The sequence below is a fragment of the Gossypium hirsutum genome, chromosome A06, assembly GCF_007990345.1.
Source record: "Gossypium hirsutum isolate 1008001.06 chromosome A06, Gossypium_hirsutum_v2.1, whole genome shotgun sequence".
In the NCBI taxonomy this organism is placed as follows: Eukaryota; Viridiplantae; Streptophyta; class Magnoliopsida; order Malvales; family Malvaceae; genus Gossypium; species Gossypium hirsutum.
In genome coordinates this window covers 127126711-127141610 of record NC_053429.1, presented here as the reverse complement: position 1 = coordinate 127141610, position 14900 = coordinate 127126711, and the positions used below count along the sequence as shown (strand labels likewise).

Sequence of the window (14900 nt, the reverse complement as noted above, 5' to 3'; positions counted from 1 at the left end):
TCAAGTAGACACAGAGGCGAAGCTAGGGGGCTGGCATGGGCCTCGGCCCCCCTAAAATGTAAAATTATATTTTATGCCCTTAATTTTTTTAAAAATTTTTAATTAGTAAAGGTAAAATTATACTTTGGCCCCCTAAAATTATTAAAATTTGATTTAATCCTTTACAAATTATAAATATATAAACTATAAAAAATTAAAATTCCATCCTACTCCCCCTAAAAAATTTTTCTAGCTTCGCCCCTGAGTAGACGTATATTGAATAATTATGTTTATTTCTAAAGATATGTCTATCCATTTGAGTAGTAATATTCTTATAAAAAAGACATGAGATCTCCTATAAATAGGTGTGAAATTTCATTTGCATTACACCCCAAAAAAAATATAGAAACAAATTTTCTTTCTATATATTACAGCAATTCTTTATAGAAATTAATGTCTATGCTATGCTCCGCTCGGTATTCGATAGACTGTTTCCATTAGTGTAAAACGTAGATAGTTATTAGGTTTCATTGTATCTTCAAGATTTATTCTCCAGTAATTTTTTTGCACACTATAATATAGTAGCTTTTAATCTGGAGCAAATTCACTGGTTCCAAAAGTCTAGGGTGGATTGGTTTGTTGCAGGAGAATGAAACACAAGATACTTTTGAGCATTAGTAAAAAGGAGAAGAGTTAACTTTAGAATTTGGTCAATTAGTAACAACAATGGCAGATAAGCTATCTCAAGAAAGTCTAAATCATCTCTGTTCTCCAATTACTAATGACGATATCACCAACACAGCTTTTTCTCTTGGACCTGATGGTGTAAGCCTGCTATCTTCTTTCAAATGCATTGGGACTTTGTGATAAACTGGTCTGTCTGTTATGGGATTTCCTCAATGGTGGATGCACCGAAACCTTTCGTGCATATCTTCGATAAACGGAGGAATTCGACAAGGAAATCCCTTATCTCCTTATATTTTCATTCTCTGCCATAATGTCCTTTCCTCAACCTTGATCAAAGAACAAGATGAGGGCCTCATTTATGACATTAAGCCAAGCAGAAGAGGTATTGCTCTCTCCCACCTGTTATTTGCTGATGATAGTTTCATATTCTTGACAAAATTAGTAATAAACTCCAAGGCTGGAGAGCTAATCTCCTCTCCCTGGGTTGTTTCTACAAGGTTCTAAGCAATGAAACTTTAGCTCTAGCTTCTTCAAGTTGTTTCTTGGCATCATTTGTTTCCTCGAAACTTTCGCTTCTTTCAAAGCCAAACTTATTAGAGCCTTAACTGCTTTAATTACCGCAATCTGGGCATTGCTAGGAACCTCCTCGATCACCATATCGGATTTCGTTTTCCCTCCTACGACAGCGGGTCCAGCGTCGGTAGCCCCAAGGGCCACAAGCTGGAACAGCCGCAGGTGCGAAAACAGTAAGTGATTTAATTTATTAATAATAAAATATAAGCGATTTAATTTGATTATAAAATATATAATAAAAAACAATATAAAATTATTTTCATTTAAATTTAATTATAAAATATAAATAATTTCTATACTTTAATTATTTATAACAGTAAAGCAAAGGGATTCAATTGGTGTAAATAAAAGTATAAAGACTAAATTGAAAATATATGAAAAGTACAAGGAATTAAATAAATTTTATCCTTTTTTCATACATCTCTTTACGTACTCCATCTTCATGGCATTCGCATGAATGGACTAAATTAAAACTGTTCCAAAACAATACATCCATCTACGATATCCTCTGGTGCTAATAATTTCACTTTTTTTTTCATTCAAATTTTTATTTTTATTTTCCATTTCTCAAAATTCCCATTTCTTCTATTGTTCTTCATTGAATCTGCATTTTCTTTTAAAAATTTTCCCCTAATTTTCTTTTTCAAAATGGAAAATGAGCAATTACTATCATATTTAAGCCCTAGGAAAAATTTAAGGCCACCCCCAGTTTTTCTCCCATCAATATTCGAATCACTAAATTCACCAAAGCCGCCGCTACCACCATCATCATCTTCAGATACCATTTTAAACCTTCAAGAATCGCTTTTACTTCAAAATCAACAAAATTCACCAGCAGCACGATCAGACCCAAATCTCGCATGGGGAAAAATCAATCTCCACCGATGCAAAACGGCTCCAGCAATGGCGGTTTTAATGGATGCAATCAACCCATCAATCCCTAAACCTAAATTCGGATCCGAATCAATTGTAAGACAAGCTTGTATACTTTTAATATTGTATTTATCATTGGGTGTTGCCATATATTGGTTTAATCGTCATCATTTCGTCGGTCCAAAAACGAATCCTGTTGTCGATGCATTGTATTTTTGTATCGTCACAATGTGCACTATTGGGTTTGGTGATATTACCCCTAATAGTAACGCTACTAAGTTATTTTCGATCTTATTCGTGTTGGTCGGTTTCGGATTTATCGATATTTTGCTTAGCGGTATGGTTAGTTATGTACTCGATTTACAAGAGAATTATTTGTTGAAAACGGTTCAACATGATGGTGACAAAAGAGATTTAGCAACTAGTTATATCATTGATGTTAAGAAAGGGAGGATGAGGATTAGATTGAAAGTTGGTTTAGCATTAGGTGTTGTGGTACTTTGTATTGGTATTGGTGTTGGTGTTATGCATTATGTTGAACATCTTGAATGGTTGGATTCCTTTTATCTTTCGGTTATGTCGGTTACGACAGTCGGATACGGTGATCGGGCATTTAAAACGATGCCTGGTCGGCTTTTCGCTGCGATTTGGTTGCTTGTATCGACGGTTGCCGTTGCTCGAGCTTTTTTGTATCTGGCTGAGGCTAGAGTTGATAAGAGGCATCGGAGGATGGCTAAATGGGTGCTTGGTCAAGACATGACTGTCTCGCAATTTCTCGCTGCCGATATAGACAACAACGGTTACGTAAGGTATGGATCTCCATGAGCACAATATTAAGTGCCAAGCTTTAAGATTAAGTTATATATTTTTATGAAAGTTAAAATGTAATCTTATCCTTGTATTAGCTTCCTCTCTTTGCCCCTGCACAACACGGTTCCGACATTTGCTCTTCGTTATTACGACCTTTATGATTTATCTATGACCCCTTTAAAGTAACTTTTTAGCTTCACCCATCTTTATGTTCATTTAGGTGTTTGTGATGTATGATTAAGTTTGATGTCGGTTTACATATGCAGCAAATCTGAGTTCGTGATATACAAACTCAAGGAACTGGGAAAGGTATCGGAAAAAGACATAATGCAAATCTCCCAAAAATTTGACAGGCTCGATTCCGGTAACTGCGGAAGGATATGCCTCGCCGATCTTAAGGATGGTCATCATTAGTATACAACTATGATTTTTGAAGGTGCAATAGGAATACCAACAAGTAGAGAAAAATAGTGGGTTCATGTTTTTGTATTCAAACGTAAGCATTATCGGTGTTTATACGAGCTTTTGTTCATGTTCAGTTCGAGTTTCCGTATGATCCGTGCTGATAGAAACTATATGTTATTCTAATTTAATGGTTTGTTTCTTTTTATTTTAGGTTGAAAAAGTTTGGCCAATGCATCATTCAACAACTTAATTCAAGATGCTTTGAAGGCGACAAGTCTACTAATTGGTAGTATATGTATGTGTATATATATAAATGTGAGAGACATATTACCATCGATCTAAAACTTTTTATAATATTAATATTTTAACAATTCAATCATTAAATTATATCTATCTTATCGATCTAAAATATTATTTATATTTATATATATTTAATGCTTTAATTTTTTATATAAAATGAATAGTTAGAAATTTTTTAAATTGCCGATTGAGTCTTATCTCGATTGGCATTGGCATTATTGTCAATGTAGAATGACGTGGGTTCAAGTGTGCTAAAGCTTATTATCCTCCTGAGTTAGGGAGGGGCTATGAGTAGTTCTAAGCATTATGTAAATTTTTTTTTTAATTTAGGCATAATGTCAAATCTGCCCCTTAACATTTAGTCAATATTTTCGTTAAAAATAACAAGTCAATTCTTTTTTAAAGATTGATGGTCAAATTTGACTATTTTTAAAATGTTGAAGGTCAAATTTAACTTAAAAAATTAAATTGAAAAAATATAAATATTAAGGACTAAATTTGACATTATATCTATAATTTATGTCAAATTCTACATGAAAGATGTAGGACATGAGATATAACAGTTGAATTATTAAATTATTAAAAACAATAAAATAATATTAATTTAATCTAAAATCTAATTTAAAAAAGAATTATTTTATATTTTTCAAAAATATATATATTGCTAATACTTAAAAATGTTAATACATATAAAATTAAATTAATAATATATAAAAATAATAATAAGTACGAAATGACATATCGAAACATAATGATACTAGTACGTATCAATATCAATAAGAAAACGGTATATTCACCAATACGATATTAATTACTTTAATAAAAAATATTTTAAAGAAATTTGAAACAATTTCATTATAAGTTCTAATTATATCTGTTCTTTTTGACACAATTCCTAGAACTACCCGTAATCCCTCCCCAACCCATAAATGAAGGATAATGTGTTTCAACTAGACTTGTCCATGGATCGGGCCACTCGATTTGAATCGAGACGAATTAACGAGCCCTATTTTTTCATCTTAATTTAATTTAAATTTTTTTTAATTGAATCAAGTCGAATCTAGTGAAATTGTTTAAGTTAAATTAAAAAAATTAAACATGTCAAAATATCTGTTACAGTATAATTAATTTCATATTAGAACATATAAATTTGAAACTATATATATATTTTAAAAAATTTTCAAAGAAAAAAAGAAGAAGATATTTTAGTACGATAAAATTAAATAATTAATTAACTTATTCAGCTCCAAAATTATTATTTTAGTAAATTTTAAAATTTTTAACTTACTTTATATATTCTTCAGAATTTTTTAAAATTGTTAAAAAATATAAATTTTGGAATTTTTATAAATATTTTATTTTTTTTTGTAATTTTTATTGAGAGAGAGACCAATTTACTTGTTTTTAAAATTGACAGGGATTAAAAGAGTATTGACACCAATCTATTTTCAAATTATTCGAATAGTAAAATTCAATTTAATTCAACCCGACTCGAACTCGAATTATTTTTTCAGTTGACTCGAATAACTCAATTCGATTAACTTAAAATTCAAATTTTTTTTTTAAATTGAATCGTGTTTTACGCACTCTTAATATTTTTTTTCAGTTATGTTTTTTATTTTGAAAAGCATAATTGTCGGTATGCTGCGAGACAACACAAATTTTATACTTTGAATTTGTGCTCTACAACATAATGGACATGGTAAGTTTGAAAGTTTTCTTAAAAAACGAGAGGGTTTAGATAAATTGATAGAATATGTAAGTATTGAGGGCTAAATGTATTATTACATCAGTTAAAAAAAGGTTTACCGTTATCAATTTCACCGTGGATAATCAAAACAGAAACGAATTAAAACGTTAGTGCCTAAAATTAAAAATTTTTAAAGTTGAATGACCAAAACAGAAAATCGGACTTAATTGGATCAAAATTAAATTATCCCTTTTAAAAAAGAAAAACATTTCAATAAATAGAATAGCATGATTGAAAAAAAGACAAAATAGAAATTCAAAGAATATAATTATTATCCACTTGACCTGATCTTATAATTTCTGTTATATTATATATAAACATTAAATGTATTAAAAATTTAAGTTAAATAAAACTGTGTGCAAATACACGATTTATGTTAATTAATGGTATTTAAATGAGGAAAAATTTCGATATTCTCGGGTTGATATTGTCTTTGATCGGAATTTTGTCTTTTGATTATGAAAAAAGTTTTGAGTGCAGAGTTCAATTGAGTGAAAGTATCTCATTGGATCAGGTTGTGTGTGACGCAAGATCGATTATCACGTATGGTCCAACATAATGACACGCTTTCACTTTCTTTCGACAATCTTAGGCAATTGAGAGACAAAGCTCTAGTCAAGGACAATACTGATTTGTTGAAGGGTTTGTTGGTTTTCGACAGATAACACTTTGAAAACTTCTCTTAAAAGAGTTAGTCTCCCTTCAAAATACATATTGCAAGCACTGTTTTCAGAACCGGACTGGATTGAGAATCAACCGAGGTACTGGTATGGAATAAAGGGTTGGAAAAGTTAACCCACTAACCGATTGAACCGGTTGAATCGACACTCAAGCCAATTGAACTAATTTTCTCTATTTTTCAAAAACAATTTATTTAATTTAATTGATTAAATTAATCAGATAAAAAACTAATAATCCGACTGATTCAACATTTGATCCGGCTATGAAAACCTTCATTTACAAGAGCTTGTTTTTTGTTAGGTTGTCAATTATAAGGTTAGAAAATCATACCTTTATTAATTTGCCTAAACCATTAATAAAACAATATAAAGTTGTTTAGAATAGAAAAAAGAAAAAACTTATTTTTTTTATCATTTAGTTTAAACCAACCCAAAATAATAACATTAATAATTAGGTAAGGTTCCTTAGTTTGTACTTTTGCATAGTTCCAATACTTAAAAAAAATGTAAATTATAAAAAAAATAGTGGTTAGATTCTTTTAATATTCTTTACAATAAGATCTTTTTAAGTAAATTATATTGGTAGTTGTGGATTGAGTTTTAGCTCGATTAAAATGGATATTATTGTTAATACAAGAGTACGTGAGTTCGAGTGCGTTAAAACGTATTATTCTCCTAATTATGGGTTAGGGCGGGACTATGGGTAGATTTCGGTATTGTGTTAAGAAGAGCAGATATAATTAGAACTTATAATGAGATTGTTAAAAAAAATTATATTGGTAGTCATCGAACTATTTTTGATTATTTAATTATAAAAAATTACAAAATGGTCATCTAACTCTCCAATTTTTTTTTTATTCCTAGCTGTTAAATTACTAACGAAAAGATAACTTAACAGCTTTTAAAATAGACATGATGATAACTTTAACCCTCAACATTTACTCATTATAAAATTTGGTCTTTTATTGGTGTTTTGATTTTCTTTGTGATATCGAGGGTTAATATTTAAAAAAAAGGAGAAAAGATAAAAATTATTATATTAGATATTTGGCTGTTTCCATTATATATATCTATATATATATTTATCATATTTAGTTGACAAATCTGTTAATTTTTTCTTTTAGTTTTTAAGTAAAAGGGTCACAAAGAAAAGCAATATCAAATTACACAATACGTAAATGTTGATAGTTAAATTTCTTAAAATCAAGACTAAATTGATACAATGTGTAAATGTTGAGGGTTAAATTTGTTATTATGCCAATTTTAAAAGCTATCACATCTCTCTGCTAGTCATTTAACGAATAGTGATTAAAAAAGAAAAAAATCAAATAATTGGGTGATTATTTTGTAACTTTTCATAATTCAATGACAAAAATAAAATTTACCAATGATTCAGTGACTACTAGCGTAATTTACCTTTTTTTTATATATATTTTTTGACTCTTACAAATATAAATACATAGCCAAAGCAATTATAGTATGATTTAATCAAATCAGTATAAAGTATAATGGATGAAGAATCGAAAAGAATTCAATGAAATCCTTATCATACACATGCGGGAACTAAAGATTCGTACACTACAATTGTAAATGAAAAGACTCGAATTTAGATAATAAAGATTGAAAGCCTCCACTTTAACCAACAACATAAAAATCAATGAACTGGTTCGATATTTGATTAAATTAATTAAATCTTTGATATTTAATTAAATCGGTTCGATTCTATATACTCTATAATTTTTATACTTAAACACCAAAGTTAATATTAAATATAAACAATAATCAAACAAAATAAAAATATGATGTGACAAGTTAATAAAATAATATATTTTTATAAGGCATTATTGTTCGGTATCAAGTTTTATCATACGCAATTGTCATCTATAAGTCTTTAATCTCGTTACATGTTGATGTCATGTGAGCATTTTTAGTCTGGTGGGCCGGTTTTAATCCTGAGTTATTTTGATTCTTAGTTCAAGTATACTTTATATTTGATTTAATTCTAACATGTAATTGCTCGAACATAAATTTATGATTGTTTTACTATTGCATTGTATTTGTATTTGTAAACTCTAAAAAAAATTATGACCCGACAAAGTCAAATAGGCTTTTGGTCAATGGTACTTGACATTTCAAATTTGAGTTCATCGCGATCAGTAAGTGGACCAAAATAAATATGGTTGTCAAATTAAGGTACTAAAGTGAAAAAAACTAAGTTTAGGGGGGAAATTATATTATCCCTTTCTTATTTATTTATTTTTTCTTGAATTAAAAAAAAATTATAACTTTCTCATTTTTCCTTTGAGATCTCACTGTCTCCAACTTCACATCCACAACGCTCAAAGCCCGAAGCTGAAAGCAAAATACTAACCAGAAAAAAAAAACCCAACTACCACCACGATTACCACCAACCGTTTTTTTTTTCAGAGGAGTGAGAACGACGCTGCATCTGAAACCTTTTCTTTACTCTTCAACCAAGCTGCTGCTCATTCATCCCTTTCTCTCTTTTTTTGGTTTCATTATTAAACACACCAAAAAAAGAATTTCAAATTATTGGTTTTAAGGTGATCGTATTTATGATCACGTCGTAGCTCTCTATTCCACGCCATTGTTCTTCTGTTTAACTCGGTAACCGTTTCCTTCGTCGTCGTCGTCGTCGTTTTTGCTGTTAATTTTAGGATTTTGTTGGATTTATTTTTTTTATTTTTATTTTTACAGTTTTGAGGAGGTTACTGTTTGATCTAGAGAAGAAATGGTGGTTTCTGGGCCAATTACGCCTGGAAAGGTACGGTTTTTGAATTGATTTGAATTTTTATTGATTCAGGGTTGCAGGTTTAGTTTAGATTTAGTTTTTGAGACGAACAATATGATTTTTGAGCTTTTTTTTTTTTTTAGTTTTTGCTAGTATTGAGTCTGTGATTTCTATGTACTATTTTTGAATTTTTATTTATTCAGTGTTGTTGGTTTAAGTTTAGATTTAGTTTTTTTGAGTCGAACAATGTGATTTTTGAGCCTTCTTTTGTCGTTTTTGTTAGCATTGACTTTGAGATTTCTATGCACTAATTTGAATTTTTATTGATTCTGTGTTGCTGGTTAAGTTTAGATTTATTTTTTTCGAGATGAACAATGTGATTTTTGAGCTTTTTTTGTCGTTTTTGCTAGCATTGACTTTGAGATTTCTATGTACTAATTTGAATTTTTATTGATTCAGTGTTGCTGGTTAAGTTTAGATTTAGGTTTTTGAGTTGAACAATGTGATTTTTGAGCTTTCTTTCTTTCTTTCTTTTTTGTAGTTTTTTTTTTAATGCTGGAATTGACTTTGTGATTTCTATGTACTAATTTTGGATTCTGGTATTTGGTTATTGTGATTTTGTACTTCTTTTTTACTATATTATTTGAAGGATTATCAATTCTAGTAAATATTTGCAGAATATATATTTTTAATTATCATGCTAATTAATATGATGGTAGTACTTCTAATGTTAGTCTTCGTTTTCGCTTTTTTAAATTACAGCATTTTTTTCTTAGAAGAACTTAAGAATTTTTATAATAATTGTATCACGCAACTGTGTGCTTGGTTTGAATGTGTGAAGATATTTGACTTGTAGCTTAGTGACAGTCTAGGGAATGTTCTAATTGACTATTGTTTAATTATGATAATACTAGTCTTCATAATGTATTGAGTCTATGTGAATTGTTTGGGATGCAAATTTACTTGATATTTGATGAAAATAACTTATTTGTATTTGTTATAATGCGGGAATCACATTTTCATTCATCTACTGCAATTGATGTTTCATTTTTCTTCTTTTAATTGTTTTCGACCATGCTTGTATGTGTATATTTCACTCCCCTATACTAAATTTAACTATGTTGCCTGTTCTTATGTAAGTATTGTTTTATCTTTCTTTGCCCTTTTTCACTTATTTCATTCTCTCGCAGACACTAGCTTTGCATGAAATACTTGATGAAACCTTTTCTATTATGTTTCAGGTGTCTTTTCTTTTAGGAATTCTTCCTGTTTTCATTGCATGGATATATTCAGAGTTTCTAGAATACAAAAGATCTGCATCTCATTCTAAAGTGTAAGAAAATGCCTCTCTTAGGAGTTAAAATGGCTGTACAAATTTGATAGGGGTTTATATTCATTGGATTTATTGACTTCAATATTTGCTGATCCTAATGTCCGAGTTTCAATTTACAGCCATGCAGACAATAATCTGGTTGAATCAGGAGATGAGAAAATTAAAGAAGATGACCGGGCTCTTTTGCTTGAAGGAGGTCTCACTAGATCAACATCTGCTAAAGTCCATAGTTTAACCATCAAAACAAACTTGATTAGGTTACTTCCTTTGAGTTTCAGTGTTGTTATTGAGTTCTCCATGATTTTACTCTTTACACCCATCTTACCATTTGCTTCTTTTGATTTTCCAGGTTTTTGACTATGGAAGACTCTTTTCTGTTGGAAAATCGAGCAATTTTGAGAGCAATGTTGGTCATTTGCAGAAATACACTTTTTTTGTCAGCTTTCTTTTCCATCTTATGTTTAACAATGTAATCTAATGCAGGGCTGAATTTGGTGCTATCCTAGTGTACTTTTATATATGTGACCGCACAAATTTACTAGGAGAATCTACCAAGGTGTTTTAATACTTCTTGTTTGTGATATTAATTATAATTTGTTTTCATGATTTCCTCTTCTTCTTTTTTTTTCAATTTTTTGAAATGCTTCTCAAGTATATTGTTGCATCTTCATACTGATAGGGTCTTGGTTTTCATTTTTATATGTTTCAGATTTTTTTTAGTGCTTTCTGGTCATGATTTCATCTTGCTTTCTTGTCAGTCCAAATTCCTTTCCCCTTCACTATGAAAAAAAAGAAGACTTAATCTGGTTCTCTAGTTCTGTAAAAGCTCTTCAAGTAATTTTTGTGGTCCCGAACCCTTTGAACTCATTGTTTTTCTTATTTTCCCTTCTAGGTGAATGTTATTTGTGTAAACAACCTTTTATTTTTTCCCTTTGTACTTGCATCCTTCCTTTTGTCCTCAAATTTGGGAAAATACTAATCTGTAATAAGCAGTTTGTGAACACCATGTCCTTTCACTAATAGTTCAATATACATAAATTCCTTAAATTGCCTGAAAGGCTGAAATTATTTTCTTCTCTTATGGTTGGAAATGTTTGATGGCTAAGATTTTCCCTTGTTATTGGTTAAAGTGGCTATATATATTAGCAATTGATGATATATTGAGGTTTAGTGCTTTGTTTTAACTCATTGAAGAACACTATAGAGAATTATTTATCTATTTTAAATTATTTCTTATGTGTGTTTCCTTGGACAGAAATACAACCGTGACCTTTTCCTCTTCCTCTACGCTATTCTCATCATAGTTTCAGCAATGACTTCCTTGACGAAACATAATGATAAATCGGCATTCTCTGGAAAGACCATGCAATACCTCAGTAGGCATCAGACTGAAGAGTGGAAAGGATGGATGCAGGTAAGTGTTTATTGCTAGACGATCTCTAGATCTGCACTGATGCTCACACGAGACATTTTCTATCTCTATCACGTTATGAGATTGCTTGTGTATGCAGTTCCATGGGAATCCATGATATCCACTGACCTTTTCTTCTTCTAATAATTTTTCAGAGCTCTGTCAGCTGCACTTACGTGTCTTTTTTGCCTTTACAGGTCCTATTTCTAATGTACCATTATTTTGCTGCAACGGAGATATATAATGCAATACGTGTCTTTATTGCCGCGTATGTTTGGATGACTGGATTTGGAAACTTCTCGTACTATTATATTAGAAAGGATTTTAGTTTAGCACGTTTTACCCAGGTAATATTCTCTCTTTGGGTTATTATGCCATATCAGCACTCCAGCTGTGTAGTTTATATATTTATGCTTATCGGTGAATCAAAGATCCTTGTATAACTTTGATTTGATGCAGATGATGTGGCGACTAAACTTTTTCGTGGCATTTTGCTGCATTGTTCTCAACAATGATTATATGCTTTACTACATCTGCCCGATGCACACGCTTTTCACCCTGATGGTGTATGGAGCTCTTGGGATTTTCAACAAGTATAATGAAAAGCCATCGGTGATGGCTGTGAAATTTCTTGCATGCTTTCTCGTAGTTATATTTATTTGGGAAATTCCTGGAGTTTTTGAAATATTCTGGAGTCCATTGGCTTTCCTTTTAGGTCAGCGACCTACCTACTTCTTTCTTCTACTTTTCATTTGATTTATCGACTTAGCTGAGTAGTTTACAGTTTAGATAGTTCATGTCCTTTTGATATGCTTCTAAATAATATATATTTTTTATTGCATTTTCAATCGGAATGTTGTGCTTTCCGATATGAACCTCACGTGTGTACATGCAAATGAGCCCCATTGAATTAGTTTTCAATTTTATTTCAAAGTTCGTTCATTGTTCTTGGCTTCCATATGTTATAGCTGTTTGGTAATATCATTTCTTTTTCTCCCTTCAAATGGCAGGGTACACGGATCCTGCAAAACCTGATCTGCCTCGGTTGCATGAATGGCAATTTAGATCCGGTCTTGACCGCTATATATGGATAATCGGAATGATATATGCTTATTATCATCCCAATGTAAGCTTTTAAAATCTTTTGGTTACATGAAAGTCATGTTTTCTTGGTGCACAAGTACAATCTCTTTATATTGTTTTAAATCGTAGGTCGAGAAATGGATGGAAAAGTTGGAGGAATGTGAACCCAAGAGAAAATTCTCAATCAAAGCAAGCGTTATTTCGGTTTCTCTATTCGTAAGTTTCCTGATCTTTTGATTACTATAGTTTCGATTATGCCTATCGGTTTTCTTATGTAAGCTTTGTTTGTGTATTTTCTTAAATTCTTCAGGTCGGGTATCTGTGGTATGAATATATCTATAAGCTGGACAAAGTTACGTACAACAAATTCCATCCCTACACATCTTGGATTCCCATCACGTGCGTATTATTGACTTCTTTTCATAATTTACTCGGATTATTTGAGGAAGTTTATATTACTTTAGATGAATTCCGGGATCTGACTCTCTTCTTCTCGGCTTTCTTATGATTCTAGTGTCTACATTTGCTTGCGGAATTCCACCCAGCAGCTTAGGAATTACTCTTTGACTCTGTTCGCGTATGTTTCCAGACTATAACTAATTTCATTCAATCCGTGCCTCGTTACAACATTGTCGATTATTTATTTGCGTTTTGAGGAGCGTCAGTTGTTATGTTGCTCTTAACCTAATTATGCTACGTTTTTGTGCTTCTCAGGTGGCTTGGCAAGATAACTCTGGAGACTTATATTTCTCAATTTCATATCTGGTTAAGGTTTGTTAACAGATCAAAGTTTTCTCTTTTTAATTTGTCCCTCAAAATCGATATCTACGAAATAGCACTGAAGCGGCGAAAGAATAACAAGTTTACGGGTCTATAAGATTCTCATAATTGCATTTCATACGTGCAGATCAGACATACCTAATGGACAACCAAAATGGCTACTTTCATTTATCCCGGAATATCCACTACTCAACTTCATGCTTACAACTGCCATTTATGTCTTGGTAAGAAAATTTTCCGTACCTTTTCCAACAGTTCGTTTTGTTCATTTGCTTGCTGTCTTCGCCCTTCTACAGGTATCTCATCGGCTTTTCGAATTAACAAATACGCTCAAATCCGCTTTCATTCCCACAAAAGAAAACCGGCGACTACTATATAATGTTGTAGCCGGAGTAGCCATTTCCCTCTGTTTGTACTGCACCTCACTTATTCTTCTTCAGATTCCTCGTTCAACGGTAAGCTCCTAATCCCATGAAACATTAACTAATTTTCCGAATTCTAAACGATGCATCAGCTCCATTTCTTTTCCATCCCGTAAATAACGGTTCCACCATTACAGGCCTGAGAAAACACGATTCATGAATTAGAACGAGCTTTAACACGGGACATACGAAAAACAAAACGTATACTTGGTGCAAAAATAAAGAAAAAGGAACTTGGAATGTATCTATAGAATCTCCCTTTTGAACTAGATGTTTCCGACGATTGCGAGTAAAATATGTCGTTTTTTTTCATCTGTCGAGCCAAAACTAGAAGTCTTGGCTCCGGCTTGGGTCACCGATGATCGGAACAGGCGTACAGGGAGTAAATCTTTCTTTTTCTTTTTTACATTTCTGCTGTAACATTGCAAAATTTTGCATATATTGTGTTTTCTTTTTGTATTTTTTTCGAGCCATTCATTGAAGAAAATGTAGATTCTATGTGACATAATTTGAAATCCAATACTAAATGCAATTGTTCTTTTTTTCTGAAACTTAGAAACAAGAAAAATAAATCAAGTGAGAAATTAGGAATTAGGGTTAATAATTGATTAAAAATAATAGTTTAATTATAAAAATGAGAAAATAAAAACCCGACCAAAATGGTATAATTCAAGCTTAAACAAAAAAAAAATTATTGTTTATAAATTATATTTAATATTTATTTTATATTAATTCATATTTAATTATTAAAATATAAAAATGTTCGATTTAAAAACTTGACTTTGATCCAACTTGGTTTGAATATAAAAGTCAATGATTTAAATCCATTCAATATGAATTTGAATTGACTTAAATATAAATTATATTTAACTGTCTTGAGTCTAAACTGATTTGAGTTTTATGAGATCTAAACTAAAAATAATCTAAAATCAAAATGATTTAAACAAATAATCTAAAATTAATATGAACATATAATAACTTGACTTGAAAACTCAAACTTAAATTCGAGTGACTAGAATCCAAACTTTAAAAAAACTCGATCTAAAAAATGATTTAAACACG

General features: G+C 30.9%; 2 protein-coding genes across 3 annotated transcripts; both read left to right on the top strand.

The window, feature by feature from the left end:
• The first annotated feature begins 1725 nt into the window (after window positions 1–1725).
• On the top strand, window positions 1726–3698 carry LOC121203652 (two-pore potassium channel 3). Its single transcript, XM_041116382.1, has 3 exons — window positions 1726–2921; window positions 3189–3418; window positions 3539–3698. The coding sequence occupies exons 1-2, from the start codon at window positions 1888–1890 to the stop codon at window positions 3334–3336; spliced, it is 1182 nt and encodes a 393-aa protein (XP_040972316.1). The 5' UTR covers window positions 1726–1887; the 3' UTR covers window positions 3337–3418; window positions 3539–3698.
• A 4647-nt stretch (window positions 3699–8345) lies between these two features.
• Window positions 8346–14389, top strand: LOC121230869 (protein REDUCED WALL ACETYLATION 3). Of its 2 annotated transcripts, XM_041116380.1 has the most exons (17): window positions 8346–8685; window positions 8776–8842; window positions 10051–10142; window positions 10262–10399; window positions 10492–10548; window positions 10626–10698; window positions 11398–11556; window positions 11751–11900; window positions 12013–12268; window positions 12564–12679; window positions 12766–12852; window positions 12947–13035; window positions 13151–13213; window positions 13351–13407; window positions 13544–13640; window positions 13713–13871; window positions 13976–14389. In XM_041116380.1, the coding sequence occupies exons 2-17, from the start codon at window positions 8810–8812 to the stop codon at window positions 13979–13981; spliced, it is 1632 nt and encodes a 543-aa protein (XP_040972314.1). In that variant the 5' UTR covers window positions 8346–8685; window positions 8776–8809; the 3' UTR covers window positions 13982–14389. The 2 variants fall into 2 exon arrangements, with proteins under 2 accessions (XP_040972314.1, XP_040972315.1); XM_041116381.1 differs by lacking the exon at window positions 10051–10142 and having other exon boundaries at window positions 8366–8685.
• Window positions 14390–14900: the final 511 nt, after the last annotated feature.

Excerpts from the sequence above, each read along its gene's own strand:
- LOC121203652 (XM_041116382.1), top strand. The coding sequence starts at position 1,888 with ATGGAAAATGAGCAATTACTATCATATTTAAGCCCTAGGAAAAATTTA. Across the intron at positions 2,922-3,188 it reads GACAACAACGGTTACGTAAG|CAAATCTGAGTTCGTGATAT; the intron begins GTATGGATCTCC and ends TTACATATGCAG.
- LOC121230869 (XM_041116380.1), top strand. The coding sequence starts at position 8,810 with ATGGTGGTTTCTGGGCCAATTACGCCTGGAAAG. Across the intron at positions 11,557-11,750 it reads AGTGGAAAGGATGGATGCAG|GTCCTATTTCTAATGTACCA; the intron begins GTAAGTGTTTAT and ends TTGCCTTTACAG. Across the intron at positions 13,408-13,543 it reads CAATTTCATATCTGGTTAAG|ATCAGACATACCTAATGGAC; the intron begins GTTTGTTAACAG and ends TCATACGTGCAG.